This window comes from Chrysemys picta, chromosome 2, assembly GCF_011386835.1.
Source record: "Chrysemys picta bellii isolate R12L10 chromosome 2, ASM1138683v2, whole genome shotgun sequence".
Classification (NCBI taxonomy): domain Eukaryota; kingdom Metazoa; phylum Chordata; order Testudines; family Emydidae; genus Chrysemys; species Chrysemys picta.
In genome coordinates, this window is record NC_088792.1 from 56,908,117 (window position 1) to 56,928,613 (window position 20,497).

The window sequence follows — 20,497 nt, forward strand, 5'->3', positions numbered from 1 at the left end:
TAATTCAAGATTGGATGTTTTTCTAAAAGATATGGTCTAGTTCAATCACGGCTATTGAATTTAAAGCAGGAATTAATAAAAGGAAGTCCTATGGCCTGAGTTATGTAAGAGGTCAGATTAGACTATCACAGTGGTCTCCTCTGGCCTTAAAATCCTATGAAAAACTCACTGGAGTTAAACAAAAGACTCCCATTGATTTCAATGGTCACTGGATCAGGTCCATGTTGAGAAATCTATCACTTATCCTTATTACTTCAACATAAGTTTCTTTTTAAAAAGACCCATGGAAACAAGATATGTATTTTTTTGCTCTTGTCTGAGAGCTAACAGAAGAAAACAGATTTAAATATACATTGTATTGTAACACAAGAAGCAGTCTACCTAACCAAAGTCACAGCTTCTTCAATATCTGAAGCCCCACAGATTTCAAGATGGAGTTGGATTTGGTTAATATCCTTTAAATATTAAATTTACATTTAATTTTTTACATTTAATTTACATCTACATGTTACATTTCAGAAATAAATTTACATCTTCTTAATGCAAAATCAATTTTTGGCAAAGCTGCATCTACCTCTTGACTAATTCATTTGGGTTAACTACAACCTTTTAATATTTATAAGGTAATTCTTCCCCTTCCCTCCAAATGAGGAATGAATCAAGCCAATACAATAATCACACTTACTCTGGAAGTCGAGACAGGACTCCTGCAGAGAGAGAAGTTATGCTATCATTGATCTGTCCTGGTGCCTGATGCCTCCAAACCCAACTGACAACAAACTCCAACAGCATCAAGACAATGAAAAGCGGCGTAGCCTGAAAAGGGATTTGAGGAGAAGAGCAGTTACAACACAAACTGAATTCTGCATAAATTTCTGAACACTATAGCAAGCAGGATACTCAGAATAGCATCATATGTTAGAAGATACCACAATGACATTTTAGAATGGTCCTCCCCAAGCCTTTTCTTTTATTTATTATTTGCATTATTGTTGTGTCTAGAGGACATAATGGGCTAAGGTGTGAAAAATCTTAACTATACTCATGGCAACAACGGATATGAACAATATAATTATTTTTTTACCTGGGAAAAGTTAAATAAATACATATTGATTTCATTTGTAAACAAATTTGAGTTGATTATTGCATGTCATCATGTACATATAAACACTTGATATACATTGTCACAAATTTTCCAGGTGGTCTCATTCTGGATGGCATTTCCATATAGGACATGATTTCTCATTTATGAATGGAGGCGGGAGGATAGTGCTGACTTTGGCTACAGGAACTTTTCCATAGATTGTTTTGTACAGCCGAAATCCTTTTCCAGCCATATCAGCAGCATCTTCAGATTACAAGTGAATGAATGGGCATTTTATATACTGTGATTCACTGGGGGGAAAATAATGACCTCGAGACACCAAATGCTGAAGAACTAAAAATTTACATTGATTTTAACTTGAATTTTAAGATAAACTTATGGTTATGCTTGCTTATGTTTGTGCAGTCACTGTTTGAGTTCAAGGGTATGAAAAAATCAGAGCTGGTACCATCAGCTATTTCGGCCCAAGTTAAAAGACTTAATCCTGCAAACATATAATGGAACACAATATTTGCTACTGTTAAGGCAGAGTTTAATTCACAGCGCCTTTTATTTATGTTTATATTGAATTCAATTTGCTTTATATTCTCCCCTCATTTCCAGTTTTCAATGCATAGCAGATTTTTGTACTGCTGAACAAAATATATATATCCATTACTGATGCTGTCAGGAAGGAAACAGGAGGTTTGCACGGCTGGGGAAGGGACATTTGAGGCTTTTGGCACTGGGAAGGCACAAGAGGCAGGCAGGGATTGTGGGATAAGCACAGTAGATGGGTGTCTCTGCCCAAAGGATCTGGTGTCGAATAGATAACAAGACAGACCTTTACACTTCCCTCATTAGGATACAGAATTAACCGTCAACCAAGATGAACGTAAGTGGCTTAAACCACTCAGAAATATTGTTTCCTGATGTGGGAAGTCTCAAGAAGGCAACACAAACTTGGTCCCAGTTTTAATATTATCTTCCCAAATTTGAGGGAAGGATGAATTTTGTGACAAATTCCACAGTAGTGGAATATACAAGTCTCGACCATGACCTGAGTTGTTGCAATGAAGTTTTTAAAGCACTATGCCCAGCAATGAGTGTTTGCAGGACTGGACTCTAAATTATTATGTGAAACCTTTTGGAAGGAATGGAGAACCAATGACTTAAAGCCAACAGAATGCCTCAAAGGTCTCCTTCCTGGAACAAACTAAACAGGCATATACAATATTGATAATTTGGGACCAATAAGCCATAAATACATAAATATAAATATTTTTGGTTTGAAATACAACAATCCTAGACAGTTCTCAATAAAACCATATTCCCTTTTTTTCATTACCTGCTTCAATACTAAATAGGAAACATGATTTTTTTCTGAAATATGACTGAAAATACAGCATTTTGTTAGAAAAATAGCTACATCAAACATTTCCCGTCCTCTCAACCAAAGCTCAATGACAAGTTTAAAAAATGAGTTTGTAGACAGTAGGGAGAAGAATTGGCTCATTAAAGGCCCAGTCCTTGTAAGGGATCATTGACCTCAATACTGGGAGCCAGATCTGGGCCTTCATACTATAACATGGGATTATGGAGCAGCAAGCGCAGCACTGCAAATTGCATAGACCCAGAAAAGGACACCAGTTTGGGGCCCTTTAAGGATGAAGAGAGAATGGTGAATAGGAAACATATGGTTATGTTGTGCATGGCTATTTGCTTTACCTGCCAACAACTATGCTGCTTAAAATATTTGACTTTTGTACACTCTCGTCACTACTGCAACTCCTTTACAACCACTGCTTTTAGAATCTATTTCCCATTGTGTGGTTGTGTCACACACAGCCATCTGACAGTGTTCCCTGGTTGTCAAACAGGGAGTGCTATGTCAGACAGGCAGAGGGGGCACCATTCATATTGTCTTACCCACTTGCCAATCAAGCAGCTTGCCAGTGAAACAGTTCTCATGTATGATTTGAGTGTCTGAATCCAAGTCAACTGCTGTTCCTCTCCCACAAACCTTGTTGTTGTCAAAAAGCAATTCGAAGAGATCAACTAATCTAGGTTTCAAACTCTAGAAGTGCTTTCCTCCCCCTCCATTTCCTATTCCCATATTTTTGCCCACCACACCACCAGAAATACTTTAAGTGGGTTTGGGATGGTGTTTGGGATTGATAAGAACTCCATTTAGCCTTAATCTGTAGCCTGAACAGCCCACTCTCAGCAGTGAGGAGGAAGCTATCTTTGTTGAGTGAGCACTTAAATCATCAATTTCTGAAGATTGTAAAGTGTCATTTTAAAAAAGTGTCTACTCCTTCTGGATGCAAAATAATATTCTCAATATGAACCGAAAGTAAACTGCCGCAATACTATTTTCACTGTGCAAACTCTTGTGATATTATTGAGAGAGTCTCACTGTATTTGGTGTTTTTTTAGTCTCAGCTCTTGTAAGTTTATTACATGAAAAACCCAGCTTTCAATGAAAATGAAATACAAGTTTTTAGCTCTCATGGTAGAGCAGAAAAGCCTGAAAACATGAACTGAGTGCACTCAACAGACACGCAAACCAAAATGCAAATAAAAAGAAAGCCACTTTTCAAAAAAAAAAAAAAAAAAAAAAAAAACCTCATGATTTTCAAGCCAATTTCATGATTTAGGAGAGGGGAGGGGGGCGAGTCATGGTTTTTGAACACTTGAGACTAGCAATACTATTTATTCCGGAGACTGGACACAGACATTCAGGGCTTTAGAACTGCCCATTTGTGGAATCAGGGGAGGACCCAAGAAATAGAGTCTGGGAAGAAGGGTTGAGTAGCAGAGTCTACCCCATCTTCTTACACCCACATTAGACAGGAAGCTTCACAGAGGGAGAGAGAAACCACCACTCCATATTGCAACATCCCAGATACTCTGAAATGAGGGAAGAAAGGTACCTTTTCCTTCTGGTAATTAAGGAGAAGAAGGATTTCCAAATTCAGCTAGCTACAAATTGATATGGAAAAATGGACCCCTGAGTATGGTCGAGGGCCAGCGTCCAAAATGGAATCCAAAGACCCTTTCTTTCGCCTGAAGTTTTGGTGAGAAACAGGGGCTGGCTTCTCCACAAGGCACTGCTTTAGAATCCCGCTATAGCCAGAGGCTGATATTAAAGGTAAGGGTGCTAATAGGTTTAGGCTTCATGTTCTAAAAGGAACCCAGCACTCAGTTTTGCAGTTCTCCCTCTCTACTCATCAATAGCAGCAGTAGCACCGGAGATACTCAAGTGATTTAGAAGGCACTGCCAACTGGATGAGTCCCTCCCCCAGAAACACATAAGTTGGTCTGATAAATTTTCCAAGTCCTTGCATATAGCTTGCTTATATTCATTTTGCACTCACTCCCCCAAAAATCCATTCGCTTAATCACTTGCTGTCTCATCCACCTGTTATATTGTCCTTTAAATTGTAAGCTCTTTAAGGAAAGGCCATGTCATTATTATGCCCAGCATATAAACTTTTGCCAGTATTGGTTGCAGGGTGTAATTTTTTTGCAAAAATACTGGCAAAAGCCCTAGTTTAGCTGCAGTTTTAACATCATCAAAATGCTTTTGCCAGTATAGTTATTTTGCCAGCATAAACTGTGTCTATATTAAGAGGGTTTACTGGTAGAGCTATATGGATAAACTTTTTCTAGGGTATTCATGGCCTACATATTTGTAATGTCTTGCACAATAAGGCCCCATTCAAATTGAGGCTCCTGGGTGCTCCTGCATTACAGATAACAATAATAAAATAATAAAGAATCCATCCCTAGCATCTGATACAGCAAGTCTTTGACTGGTTCTAGGGGTGGAGCAGAACATCTGAAAATTAACCAAAGCTGGGGTGTGAATGGCACAAAGTCTGAGCTGACTCTCCCAAAACTTCTTTTTCTCCTTCATTTTAACTATCTTCATTATTTTAAATTGGTAATAGTCATGTTCTTTCTTCTTTGTCCCAGTCAGGTGGCAAGCTCTTCAGGGCAGAGAGATCTATCTGCATATTCTGGGAAGCAGGGTACAGTACTATCTCGAGTTCCTTAAGGGAAAATAATATCTGTTCCCCCTTTATTAAAGCTATCCATTTCAATTCTTCACCCATTATATCCAGCAGATTGTCAACCCTTGTGATGTTATCACCAGTTTCACAATATTTGAGGTTTCTCTTAAAACCCCAGCTGCTAGTACAGAGAAATAGAATGGAAATCTCAGCTTTCATTTACAATAAAAGTTCCTAGTCCCCATGGTTGCAGAAAGCTTGAAAACAGGAAGCTAGTGCACCCTAAAGGCTCAGAAACTAAAAGGCAAATAAAAAGGCAGCATTTTAAAATATCATGATTTTTATGGCAAACTCAATGGGGAAAGGGAGGTAGACTCCTTTTTGACAGCTTGAGGTTGGTAATACTGAGGTGCAGGTGAAATCTGGGCAGAGAGGGACAAGCAGAGAAAAGAGTGAAGGGCTGTAAAGGGCAGCTGGTGTGTGAGAGGCAGACACAGGCAAAAGAACATAGAGAGAGGGACATGGAAGGAGAGGCAGGAGGCCCAGGGACAGGCATGGGGGTGCAAAGGGCACAGAGATGGGGGAGGTGAGGCCAGGAAGGTGGTACAAGGGGCAGAGAGGGGGCAGGTAAGGCCAGGCATGGGGCACAGAGCCAGGGGCAGGCAGAGGTGCAAGGGGCACAGAGAGAAGGGCAGGCAGAGGGGTGCAAGGGGCACAGAGGGGGTAGGCAGCGGGTGCAAGGGGCACAGAGCCAGGGGCAGGCATGGGGGTGCAAGGGGCACAGAGGCAGAGGAGTGAAGGGCAGGCAGGGAGACGACAGGCAGAGCGAAATCTCCTGTCCCTAACCCAGCTCCCCGCCATGCTCTCACCTTATTCACATAATCGGGCACCTCCTCGAGGCTGGCGAAGGAGCTTTCATTGGGCTGCAGGACATAGAACATCGCGCGGACCTGCTGGGACACCGAGAGGCCTCCCTGCGGAGCTGCGAGGCCGTCCATGGCTCCGGCTGCCTCCCTAGCGATAGGGAGGGGAGAAAATCCCAGGGCGAAAGTCCGTCTGCGGGGAAGAGGCGGAAACCAACCCGCTAAGCAGGTGAATACCGCAGCCCGCTCCCTTCCCCCTCTGCTTGAGCCCGAGCCTGCAGTTCCCTCATCCCTCCCCTTTCCTTCAGGCCAGCACACAGGCGGCGGCCTGCCCGGGGGAGCACGCAGGACACGTGCCCCCAGGGCTCGGATATAAAAAAGAAGAGATAAGGCAAAGTTTAGTTTCTCCGATTTCTCCTTCCGCTTGGATTTGTTGTTTATTTTAGCCCCTCACCCCCCCCCCCTTTTTAATGGCAAGCCTTTAATTGCTCAGTTGAGTGTTTAGCTGCAGCTTTTTCTGTTGTTACAAGTTTGCGGCACATTTTATAGCTCCAGCTACACTAAGCCACTTCCCTTCCTCTGGCTTCTGGATATCAGAGATAGCTTAACACAACATGGCTTACTAAATGAGCCTCCGGGCCCATTCGTGTCTCAAAAAGTCATTGACAGTACAGGTCCAGTTCCCCCATGTCTACATTTTTGAGCTTTCTGCTATTTTTAAAGGAAAAAAAATCACACTATTTTGCAGGGGGTTGATCTCATTGTCTTCCTCCTCATCATCATTTTCCCTGTCCGCAGTATCCTCAGGCATGGCTGAGATTATCCCCTCCTCGGAATCCATGGTCAGAGGTGGGGTAGTGGTGGCGGCCCCCCCTAGAATTGCATGCAGCTCAGCGTAGAAGCAGCATTTCTGTGGCTCTGCCCCGGACCTTCCATTTGCTTCTTTGGTTTTCTGGTAGGCTTGTCTGAGCTCCTTAACTTTCACACGGCACTGTAGTGAGTCCCTATTGTGACCTCTCTCCATCATACCCTTGGAGATTTTTTCAAATGTTTTGGCATTTCGTCTTTTGGAACATAGTTCTGCTAGCACGGAATCCTCTCCCCATATAGCGATCAGATCCAGTACCTCCCGTACGGTCCATGCTGGTGCTCTTTTTCGATTCTTGGACTGCATGGTTACCTGTGCTGATGAGCTCTGCGTGGTCACTTGTGTTCTCCACACTGGGCAAACAGGAAATGAAATTCAAAAGTTCGCGGGGCTTTTCCTGTCTACCTGGCCAGTGTATCCAAGTTCAGATTGCTGTCCAGAGCAGTCACAATGGTGCAATGTGGGATAGCTCCCAGAGGCCAATAGCGTTGAATTGCAGCTACACTAACCCTAATTCAAAATGGCAATGTCGATTTCGGCGCTACTCCCCTCGTCGGGGAGGAGTACAGAAATCGATTTTAAGAGCCCTTTATGTCAAAGTAAAGGGCTTCATTGTGTGGACGGGCGCAGGGTTAATTCGATTTAACGCTGCTAAATTCGACCTAAACTCATAGTGTAGACCAGGCCTTAAACAGCCTAACATTGCTACACGTTTGCCAGGTCTCAGACATGGCTGATAAGACCATGTACCATGCCTATGTGTCTCCAGAAGTGAGGTTACAAGTAGGCGTCAGAGACAGAAGCTCCATTTTCTGTCTTTGCTATTCTTTCCCTGCCCTTTTGTGTGTTTATCTTGGTTGTCTTCAAGAAAGTAGGATCAGACTTTAGCAATAGCAGCTGCAACCCATCTCAATTAACTTCTTCTCTTTTCCCCAAAAAGCACAGTTAATACCACCTTTAATAGCATCTAAGAGACTGTCAGACAGGGATTTTTCCACCATAACAACTCTCTGCTGTTAAAGGGAAAGGGAATAAATGATATGGTTAAAATTAAAGGCTTAATATTTTACATTTCAAATATTTTAACCGTTTTTCCTTTCTTTTTTGTATCTTTAATAAAAGATTTATACGTTTTTCAGTGGTGGCTTTTGCCATCGAACTAAGCAGGCTGTACTTGAAACACCAAACCATGTTAAACTGTTTGGTGTTGTACAGTGATAGGATCACCTTTTGATTCTCTGGGCTTATTTATTATTCCATTCAATTTAATATAACAGTGGTTTGCTATCAGTCCACCAGGTAGCCTGTGAAACAAGCTGAAAAATTCAGGTTTTGTGCTCCCAAAATGGATTTTTTTCAGAATTTTTCTCCACAAAAAGATTTGAATATTTGACTTTTTGTCCTAATTCAGAACAGGTTTGTTTTTTTTTTTTTTTTTCAAAAATTCAAATTTTTTCATAGGAGGGAAATTTCATTTTTCATCCAGTTCTATTAAAAGTTTTAGAAGAGGATACTTTATATGCTCAGTGTTGTGTTTCAGCATCTCGTTTGATATGTTGTCTGGGCCACATGATTTCCTGGATTTGAGTTTCCCTAGGCTTTTCTTCAGTTTAATTTACTAGGAATGCCAAGATTAGAGGTGTTGTACTCTGTAACTATATTTTTGTGAGTATTGTATAGCACATGCTAGCACATTCTTCAAGAAAAAAGAAGCTATCTGGCACATCGAAGTAATTTACATTATGAAATAGTTAGAGAAGATGGACACAACTAATTAACTGATGATTATGACAATTTATGTTGTTATAACCAAAACAATATGTTTCACAAATTGGTATCCACATGGTTATGTTACTCATATGTAGAATTCTGTATTCAGATAGACTCTAATTCAACAAAATATTTAAAGACATACTTAACTATAAGTACAATCTTATGCACTTTGCTGAATAGGGATGGACTACTGAATTGGGGCATTTTTAAAACTAGACAGAGCAAAGCACTTGAAAATTTACTGAACAGAACAATCCTGGAAAGTTAGGGGGATGGTTTAGATACCCTCTGGGTCTTTTCCACCTTTGAACATAAGAACGGCCATACTGGGTCAGACCAACAGTCCTTCTAGCCCAGTATCCTGTATTCCAGCAATGGCCAATGCCAGATGGTTCAAAGGGAATGAACAGAACAGGGCAATCATGAAGGGATCCATCCCCTGTTGTCCAGTCCCAGCACTGAGCAGTCAGGACACACAGAGCATGTGGTTTTAGGTTTATTAGGAGGGGGGATGGGCTGCACCCAAACCAGAACAGAACAAGATTTCTGGCATGTAAAAATAAAAAGGTTGTAGAGGAGTTTTTAAACTAAAGCTGGGGAAAGATGACAGGTGTAAGGGAGCACACAGTTCAGACAGAGACATCCCATAATGGGGGACTCTATTAATGGGGATTCTCTATAACCTAGTAAAAATGAAAGTATAGACGTTGGTAAGGTACAGGTAGGAACTGAAGAGAAACAGTCAAATGAAAAAAGAGTCCCACTCAATTACATCACATGAAGTCAGACAACTAAATACTGACAGATTTTATAAGTGCTTGTATACAAATGCTAGAAGTCTAAATACTAAGATGGGTGAACTAGAGTGCCTGGTATTAAATGAGGATATTGATATAATAGGCTCCTCAGAAACTTGGTGGAATGATGACAATCCATGGGACACTGTAATACCAGGGCACAAGATATATAGAAATGAAAGAAAAGATCATGCTGGTGGGGGAGTGGCACTGTATGTGAAAGAAAGCATAGAGTCAAATATAGTAAAAATCTTAAATGAATCAAACTGTACCATAGAATCTCTATGGATAGAAATTCCATGCTTGAATAATAAAAGAATATCACTAGGAATATACTACCGGCCACCTGACCAGGATGGTGGTGGTGTCTGTGAACTGCTCTGGGAGATTAAAGAGGCTATAAAAATAGAAAACTCAGTAATAATGGGGGATCTATCCCCATATTGACTGGGTACATGTCACCTTAGGATGGGATGCAGAAATCAAGTTTCTAGACACCTTTAGTTTAATGACTGCTTTTTAGAGCACTTAGTCTGGAACCCACAAGTGGAAAGGCAATTATTGATGTAGTCTTAAGTGGAGCACAGGATCTGGTCCAAGAGGTGAATATAGCTGAACTGCTCGGTAATAGTGACTGTAATATAATTAAATTTAACATCCTTGTGAGGGGGAGGGGGAATATCAAAGAAGCCTACCACAGTAGCATTTAACATGAGAAAAGGGAACTACACAAAAATGAGGAACCTAGTTAAACAGAAAACAAAAGGAACAGTTACAAGAATGAAATGTCTGCATGCTTCACGGAAACTTTTTAAAAACACCATAATAGATGCTCAAATTAAACATATACCCCAAATAAAAAAGAATAGTAAAAGGACCAAAAAATGCCACCAGGGCAAAACAAGAGAGTAAAAGAAGAAGTGAGAAGCAAAAAGGCATCCTTTAAAAATTGGAAGTCAAATCCTACTGAGGAAAATAGAAAGGATCATAAACTCTGGCAAGTCAAGTGTAAAAGTACAATTAGGCAGGACAAAGAAGAAAGTGAAGAGCAACTAGCAAAAGACTCATAAACTAACAGCAACATTTTTTTAAGTACATCAGAAACAGGAAGCCTGCCAAACAATCAGTGGGGCTACTGGATGATCAAGGTCCTAAAGCAGCACTCAATGAAGACAAGAAAGGCCATTGCAGAGAAACTAAATGAATTCTCTGCATCGATCTTCACTTCAGAGGATATAAGGGAGATTCCCACACCTGATCCATTCTTTTTAGGTGATAAATCTGAGGAACTGTCCCAGACTTAAGTGTGGTATGTAACCTATCACTTAAATCAGCTTCTGTACCAGATGACTGGAGGATAGGTAATATGACTCCAATTTTTCAAAAAGGCGCCAGAGGTGATACATGGCAGTAAGTCTAATTTCTGTACCAGGCAAATTGGTTGAAACCAAGTAAAGAACAGAATTACTAGACACATAGATGAACATGATTTGTTGGGGAAGGATCAACACAGCTTTTGTAAAGGGAAATCATGCCTCACCAATCTATTAGAATTCTTTGAGGGAATCAACAAATATGTGGACAAGGATGATCCAGTGGATATACTGTACGTGGACTTTCAGAAAGCCTTTGACAAAGTCCCTCACGAAAGGCTGATGTTTAGACAAAAAAATTATGTTTTTACCAAACATGAAATCGTTTAAAAACTATTATGAACTGATTACAAAGAAACCCAAATAAATACAGACATGAAATGGAACAACAGTCTGTAATATAGACATCTGGCCAGGGGTCCTAAGAAAAAAAAAAGCATGTGATAAAGTAATTAAGACTTTATTGTAATGCACACACACAAAAGGGACAAATTAAAGTTGTACAAGCAACCTGAATTCTGGCATTTCCTAACTTTTGAATGTTTGACTTTGCAACCTTAATATTCCTTTAACATAGGTTTTTTGGGGGGATGTAATAGAAAAGAGACCAACACAGCCTTATAGTTATAAATGACTTAACTGAATATGACTGATGCAAGTTGCAAATACACTTTATGTCTCACATTAACAATGGATAAGATTTTTTTTGTTTATTATTATTAACATAAAATGAAAGGATAATAGAAATCACAACTGTATATACATACATACTTAGGTAAGAGAATTACATATTAAAAACATACTTGTTATGAAATACATATTTTTATTCTTCATTTTAGTTCCAAAAGTCATTAACAGGATTCCATCTATTCATGAATGTTTCTAATCTTGTTTTATGTTTGTGAAGCATGGAGACTTTCATAATGGAATGTCATAACTATGGAATGTAGTCAGTGATATTTAGTTGTGAGGAATTCTTCTAATGCTGTAGAATAACTTTTATAGCAGCTGTGATCAAGATGTCTGTACATTTCTCTGTGTGATTTTATTTACCTGTTACACAATGCTTACTGATTTAGCGTCTGATCCAAAACCTATTAAATCTTTCAGTTTGCTTCTGTGGGCTTTGGATTAGGCCTTTTAATATTAATAAATATCCACTAACCAGTGATGACCACCCCCTTGCCTCCTGCTGAGCCCCCAGGAGCCGTGCAGTTTGGGGGACCGCCCTGTAGCCAGCTCTCAGCAGAGCAAACCGTGCTTCCTTTGAGGAAATGGTCAGGGAGAAGTCTCTGTGAGGAAAATCTCACAGGGAGTTCCTCCCCTTTTGCTCCTCCTGCAGCAGGTGGCAATGAAGCCCCAAGGTTACAATACAAATCTGTGGTAACTCCACTAACTTTGGATATAACAGTGTAACCAATCAGAATCAAGTCACATAGGAGTTTTGCCTATAAAAAGATGTCATGGTTGGGCCCTAAAAAGATGTGCAAATAATATACAGTAGAATGTCAGAGTTACGAACACCTCGGGAATGGAGGTTGTTCGTAACTCTGAAATGTTCGTAATGCTGAACAAAACGTTATGGTTGTTTTTTCAAAAGTTTACAGCTGAACATTGATTTAATACAGCTTTGAAACTTTACTATGCAGAAGAAAAATGCTGTTTTCCCTTTATTTTTTAGTAGTTTATGTTTAACACACTACTGTACTGTATTTGCTTTTTTTTTTTTTTTTGGTCTCTGCTGCTGCCTGATTGCATACTTCTGGTTCCAAATAAGGTGTATGATTGACTGGTCAGTTCATAACTTTGGTGTTTGTAACTCTGAGATACTGCTGTAATCAACATTGTTGATATATGTTGCCACAGCAATGTTGCCTGCACTAGTTCTTACTTTGATTATGAAGTATGTCTTTGTATCGGCTACCCATAAATCATCTTTCCAGGTGCATCACAGACATATAAGATGTTTTTAATAGGCTAGTGTTAACTGTGACATATGAGCTTTCTTTCTAAGCATTGGTTCTGGAAGATGAAATATACACAAATGCAGAGTATTGCCAGTTGTAGGGCCTGATCCAAAGCCACTGAAATCAATGAAAAGAGTCCCATTGGATCAGAATCTTATAAAGAACAATGGACTGCTGTAGTCACTACTGCTAAAATAAAGTTAAGGTTTCAGAAATTATAATGCAATATTACAGTAATATTGGCTGTAGCACTCTAAACAAACTGCCAATTTCCTTCAGCTCTGGCACCCCTTATGACACTACGAGAATGCATGCGCTGATTTGAAAATAAGGTGAGTTGAAATATCTCAATCCCATGCTAGAAGTGCAGCTCAGTTTTTTAAAAACTGCTACAGTAAAAGAAGTACTTCATAAAACTAAGCAAACATAGCAATGCATTGGGTCTAGAGCTGCATTGAAACTTTTTGTGTGGAAAGTGTTCCCACTGAAAAACAGTTTAATCTAAACCAAAATTTTTAATGGGAAAATATTAGTTTTAATGAAAAATCTGGTTTTTTTGGCAAGAAATGTCGAAATTAAAATTAAAATTTTCATTTAAGATTGACATTTCAAAACCAGTTTTCATTTCATTCTGACATTCAATGTCATTTTTTGTTTCTGGGATTAAAAAACAAAACACAATGAAACAAGTTATGTCAAAATGTCAATTTGAAATTATACTTTTCATTTCAGTCAACATTTTATTTTGACATTTAGAATTTCAATATCTTGGCTCTTTTTGCTGATTTGGAACAGAAACTAATTTTGAAATATCAAAATTTTCTGTAGGATAAAAATTCCATTTTCCAAACAGCTCAAACTGGGACTAATAAAGGTCTATGGCTGCTTCTTCTTACTCATACTGAGTAGTGCTTTACTCCGTAAGTAGGCTGGTTGAACCGAATAAACTAATTTCAGAAGGTATGTATGTCTGCACTGCAATAAAAGATGCATGGCATAGCTGCAGCTGACCCAGGTCAGAGATTGAGGCTGCAGGGCTATAAAACTGCAGTGTAGCTGTTCAGGCTTACAGTGGAGCCCAGTCCTCTGAGACCTCATGACGGGAGAGGGACTCAGAGCCCAGACTCCAGCCCAAGCCCAAATAGCTACACTGTTATATTTAGCCCCAGAGCCCAAGCACTGCAAACCCAAGTCTGATGACCCGGGCTCTGAGACTTGGTTCCAGTGGTGTTTTTATCACAGTGTAGACATGCCCAAAGGGACTATTAGCAGAATAACATACTACTCAATATTAGTAAAGATAGCTAGGTCTAGACCAGGGGTCGGCAACCTTTCAGAAGTGGTGTGCTGAGTCTTCATTTATTCACTCTAATTTAAGGTTTTGGGTGCCAGTAATACATTTTAACGTTTTTAGAAAGTCTCTTTCTATAAGTCTATAATATATAACTAAACTTGTTGTATGTAAAGTAAATAAGGTTTTTGAAATGTTTAAGAAGCTTCATTTAAAATTAAATTAAAATGCAGAGCCCCCCCCGGACTGGTGGCCAGGACCTGGGCAGTGTGAGTGCCACTGGTCGAAAGCAAGATGAGGGAACTGCACTCGCTTCATATGTCATGCAGGGTCAGACCATGTCAGTATTTGAATGGAAGGAGACCACTGGGGAAACCCTAGCTCAGGGGTCGGCAACCTCTGGCACACGGCTCGCCAGGGTAAGCACCCTGGAGGGCCGGGATAGTTTGTTTACCTGTCGCATCAGCAGGTTCAGCCGATCGCAGCTCCCACTGGCCGCGGTTCACTGCTCCAGGCCAATTGGGGTGGCGGGAAGCCACGGCCAACACATCCCTCGCCCGCACCGCTTCCCGGAGCCCCCATTGGCCTGGGACGGCAAACCACGGCCAGTGGAAGCCACGATCGGCTGAACCTGCTGATGCGGCAGGTTAACAAACTGGCCTGCCCTGCCAGGGTGCTTACCCTGGCGAGCCACGTGCCAGAGGTTTCCGACCCCTGCCCTAGCTGTTACTATGCATCATGTTGGTTATTCAGAAGCTGGCACTGCTACCTTTGAGTGAGTCAATATTGATCTACTGCAGCATGATGTTATGGGCACTGTACTGGTGACATGCCATCTCTCAGAGGAGGTGTACAACAGAAGGCCTGCCAATTTGTGCTCCATGAAGTCCCAGACTTTTCACAAGAATATTAATCCCAATGACCTGATCAAATTCCAAGGGTAGTTGGGTAGTTACAATAATAACAGGAGTATTTAAGTATGCAGAATGTAATTTTGTTTGATTATTTACATTCTTCTCCTAAACATGTGTGAACTTACTCTGTGAACCGTTGAACAGTTACTGTGTTTCACCCAAGAGATGACTGCACTTCAGTTTGGGCAATGTTATTTATAGAATATTTGTGTAATCATTTTTATAAGAATTTGGGATTCACTTAGATTAAAGTTTATATATAAAGTATCAAAAACATTACTGCACTTGTCACTGATTCTTTACTGCTGTTGTATTGTAACTGTATTCCTGGGTCAATTTTTAAGAACTGACTCTATCCTTTAAGAACTGACTCTATACCATATGTGGTGACCTTCTGATATCCACTGAATGTCTTGCCTATGCCAGTTGCTAAGGTACCGGCAATGCCTCAAAGGATGTTAACATATGTAATACAAAATTATTTCTTAAATGCTGATTTACTCATTTAGGATGATACCATCACCTACAATTATAGAAAGAACTTGTTTTGTATAGCTGCTCAATTAACCAATCACAGCCCACCAAATTTCCTAAATCTCCTAAAGAAGAGGATGTCATAGATTGATAGATTAGGCCAGAAGGGACCATTGTGATCATCTAATCTGACTTCCTGTATAACACAGGCGATAGAACTTCCCTGAATTATTTCCTGTTAAATATCCATCTTGATTTTAAAAAATTCTAGCAATGGAGCCCTTATGATAAGATAGCTATATACCAAGTCTCCCCTTACCCTCATCTTTGTTAAGCTAAACAGATGGAGTCTTTCACTCTAAGGCATGTTTTCCAATCCTTTCAATCATTCTCAAGGCTCTTCTCTGAACCCTCTCCAAGTTATCAACATTTTTCTTGAATTGTCTCTAGAGTGACTATTTTGTTTATGACTGTTTTAAATTTGACTCTTTGAACTGTAGCATGTGATTTTCCTGAAGTTTCTAGGGTGTGCTGTTTACAATGGGAGGCAATCAAATTTCTAGATCCCTCTTCTTTCCCTCCCCTGCTCACATTCTACACATTTAACTAATCAGGCTTCCACAGCCCACTATAAACTGGTGCAGTTAAGAAGAAAAATATCTGCACGGGAAAACCAGCAATAGTCACAAGATTATTGGTCCTATCATTGCATGTCTGACTCTAAAAATATATCCTGATCATAATTAAATTCTGTCTTTTCTTTTCTTTTTTTTTTTTTAATTAAATTTTCAAGGATCAATACAGTAATTCATATAAGAGAATATATATACAGCAAAGCATTGGAAACAATAAAAGGAACACCAAAATTAAAACATGAATACCTCAAGCCTGATAAAATCATGCAGGGTCTATTACATAATGGAAACAATATGCCCTAAATAAAAAAAAAAAAAAAGAAATGGCGAAAAACAAAAAACAAACAACCTCCCCTATCCTTTCCCAGAGGCCTAGAAATGTAAATATATAACAGCACAATTCAGCCATATCAGTGTAATCTGCTGAGATGCTCACTTGGTTTATTCCAAATTTGGTGGACAGTTTAAAGCTATTTTCTTTATAGTGACTTATTTTCCATGCCATTACTGTAGGAAAATCTGTGGGCTTCCATTTTGCTACGTTCTGGGCACAATCAGTGTCACTAAGGAACATTGAAGTTGCATTGGTTTCACTAAACTGGTTTCAAAACTCGGTGCATAATCTCTGATTTAAACTGGTTTGTATTAGTTTATGTTTAAACCCATTTAAGAACATACACAGTTGTACTAGCTAAACCAGCGCGACCGTTATATATAGAGAAAGCCTAACAGAAGCTTTTCTTTTAAACAGACTTACAGTATTTGTAGCTCAAGATATCTCCTAAAAATACAGTTGATGGAAGGATACTTTTTATAGCAGTATATTATAAATATTTGTATTGTTCATGTTATAATAGTCTTGCCCCTTGACCCAAATGGCTAGCCAATATTCCTGGCCTTGCCAGGTTGTTTCTCTTAGGATGAGAAATTGATTACAGGAGTCAGGTATTTATTTGGTGCAATCCTGTTTATTTACCTGAACACTGTAGGAACGAACAACAGGAGGTAGTTTCCTTGTTCACAATTTCCAACCAGTCCTGTATCCCAATGAGCTCTGTCTTTGCGCCTCTTTCTGCCTCTGACACACACAAAAATACACACATGCAACTAATCAATGCCTCAGTTTCTACATTTGCAATTAGGCCTCAGGGAAATCCCTCAGCACCCATGGCTTAGTTTTTGCTTAGGCCTGGTCATCCTGGCCAGCGTCTTGAGCAGCGGTATGTATTGTTTCAGCTCTCACTTCACAAAAGGGCATTAAATTGCTCCTTCATTTAGCCTGAGTGAAGTGTGCTGAGTATACCCATTGACTGCACCCAAGTCTGTGATTGATGGAAGACATTAACACCTTCCAACATCATAATAGTTGTGATTTAAATTCATTTCCCCACCCCTCGTTTCCACTTCTGCTTAACAATTATGTTATGAGTGACAAAGGCTACACTGGACTTTTGTCGGCAAAACTTTTGTCATTCAGGGGTGTGAAAAAAAACACACACACTCACCCCCTGAACAACAAAAAGTTTTGCTGATGAAAAGTGCCAGTGGGAACAGTGCTTTGTTGGAGAGCTACCTCCGCTCGTCCGGGGTGGAAGTTTTTTGTCGGTGGGAGAGCTCTACCGGCTACACTGCACGTCTTTTAGTGGCACGACTGTAGCAGCACAGCTGTTGTTAAAAGTGCGTAGTATAGATGTAGCCTAACTTTACTCATAAGAATTGCTCTATTGAACGCTATCGGCTAATTCACATGTTCAAGTGATTGCAGGATTAGGGCCTTCAATAGGTATAAAACTTGGATGCAAAGTGATGTTCCTGGACTTTTTTTTTTTTTGGTTTGTTTAATGTAATATCACTGAGGTATTTCGATAAATTTTACCTTGAGAAGTCTGGTTTTAATTCTAGTAGATCCTGGCTCCAGCCTCATCAAGGTTGTCTTAGTGCAGTTGTTGGGTCTTTAATTCTTCTTTTGCTAGTCTTTCAAGATTCCACAGTAACATTTAACAGGAGTTTGGCTCAGCCAGAAAGGAAACCTATAATAACGCAGCATATCAGTGTACATCTCATTATCGCAAGATGCGAAGAAAGTCAGAGGCTAAAGCATGATATTGAAAACACCAGGGGCAGTCCTTTATCAAAGTAAAACTGCTCTTCAGTGTTGAAGGTTGATAATTCAAAATCCTCCATATGGATTAGGACTAGGAAAACACGGAACAGTACTGTTTGTACAGTAGTTCACCATCACTGCTTCTTTACCATTCCACTGTACCAGGCTATTGTAAGTATCATGTTGAGTGTTCCATATGAGATTGCGCAGAAAGTTAATCAAATTATTGAAGGAAGACAAAACAACCTGAAATCTCACTACCAAACATCAGGGTAAACATTTGGTGAATGGGCCCAAAACTCCACCTAGCTTAATTATTTTAAAATGTATACCATCACCATTAACTGTAAGCTCTGAGACTTTGTGCTTATGCTGGTAAACATTTAACCCTTGATATAACACTCATCCTCAGGGGAGGAGCAAGTGCTGTAACATCTGAGTAATGAGGCCTCATCTCCTGTAGGAAGGGCTGATGCTAAGCGAGGGAGTCGGAGGAACTGGACTAGCTGTTGTAATGTCAGAGGCAGCAAGTATGGTTGTGCTGGGTGTTGGGGCTCTTGTAGATCAGCTGAGTGGGGAAACAGCGAGCTTCATCTCCTCCCTGAAGCTAGTATGGGGTGTGTGTTGATTGTGGCCCACCAAAAATCGTATTCATCCTCAAAAATGCTTTAAAGTGTGGGTGTTTGCAGGGTGAGCATTTGTGAGGCTGAATTTGCAGAGGTCATTCACACAACGCAGCCATCTTCTCTTCCTTCTTCAACAAACAGTTTTCTCAGGCCATTAAAGCTCAGACAGAAATTCTCCCCACACCCCCATCTTTTGCCCTGTCTGAAAAATGTGAGAACATCAGGAATTTTCTTAAGGTTACAGTGTACACTTGACAGAACTGCAATCAAGGATATAAGAGCCACGGAGGACATTTGTTTTGGGAAATTTACATGTGATTCAACTCACATACTTTAACCTTATTAAAGTTTTTGAATATGTCACCACAGTGTATACTGTCATCTGAATCCCGTGAAAGCTCTATGCTGACCTACATTTAAATTCCTTTCAGTTTCTGGTATGCTGTATTTTCCCAACAGAATATGGTAATTTTAGACAATTCCAAGGTTATACCATGTTTGACACCTCACTTCACTTTGGTACCACCTGCCCAGAATATAATTAGCTGTCCACTTTTAAAGGAAGGACCTTCATACACCACAGATGGCATTTTTCATACCAGACAGGCAACGATGTATGTTGGAAGCCAGCCAAACTGTCTGCAAAAACTGTGAGAAATTCAAGACAGACATCTGAGTGGAAGGAACGTTTTTTTTCCTACCCATATATGAACATCTGTTAAAACTGCCCCTATATAATGTGCTTTACTATTTCTTATCTAATGATACAATAGATTATTGCTGAAGGAAACTCCAAGCACCATAGCAAATTTATTTTATTTTGATTTTGAAATCAATATTTCAATAATAAAGGATGACTTGCCAGCTATAGGAACCCAATATTATAAAACTCTCATCATAACCAAGAGCAATAAAATAGCTTCTGAGCAGGTTTTTCAAAGATGACTAGTGATATTGGGTGTCCATTTTAAGGTACCATAAAGGGGCCCTGATTTTTCAGAGAATGGGTGCTCAGAACATTCTGAAAACCAGGACCCTCAATTAAGGCACTCAAAGGCAGGAGGCACTTCTGAAACTCTTTGTCTCTGTTCTTAATTCTGTACTGTTCACTGAGTAGAAACTGGTGTATGTATTTAGGGCCAGATCCAAAGCCCAATGAAGTCAATGTGAATCTTTCCATTGACTTCAATGGGCTTTGGATCAGGCCCACTGTTTTCTTAAAAGAAATAGTTCTTACTTGCTTATTGCAAAAGCATTACTTATAAAAGGAGTCTTTAATACTATTGTCAATATTCAACCATCGGAAATCAAACATTTTAAGCAAATATACTATATGGAGGAGCAACTCTAAATTGCAGTTGGCATGCTTTATGAATTAAAAGAGTGTGCAAACATTTTCTCTCCACAATGTTTATGTGCAAGCATGTATAAGAATCACAGAAATACACATACACAATTATTCTTTATGGGTCATAGTTATATTTGGCATTTTTTCCCCTTGATGGATTATATATTTCTATGGCAGTGATATGCAATTTTTTGTAAGGGTACTATTCAAGATAAACTTTTACCTTGGCAAGTACACATTTAGGTGTTTTTTCAGCTGCACGTGTGACTTGCTTGGCAAATAACTTGGTAAATGTTCAAAACAGGCACACTTTTAAAAAACTGCTATCCATAAGCAAACAAAAATAGTGTATACTGTAATA

The 20,497-nt window shown here is 39.7% G+C and overlaps 1 protein-coding gene across 3 annotated transcripts in view; it reads right to left on the minus strand.

Moving 5' to 3' along the window:
• AGMO (alkylglycerol monooxygenase) overlaps positions 1 to 6,347 on the minus strand; it is a 261,159-nt gene extending 254,812 nt beyond the window's left edge. For 2 of the 3 annotated variants that reach the window (XM_005306643.5, XM_065583183.1), the window contains exons 1-2: positions 5,973 to 6,294; positions 686 to 816 (exon numbers count right to left, since the gene is read on the minus strand). In XM_005306643.5, the coding sequence (XP_005306700.2) occupies positions 686 to 816; positions 5,973 to 6,101 (260 nt within the window). In that variant the 5' untranslated portion in view covers positions 6,102 to 6,294. Of the gene's footprint in view, positions 1 to 685; positions 817 to 5,972 lie in introns of all 3 variants that reach the window. The other variant, XM_065583185.1, reaches the window with a different exon arrangement.
• Between the last annotated feature and the right edge of the window lie 14,150 nt (positions 6,348 to 20,497).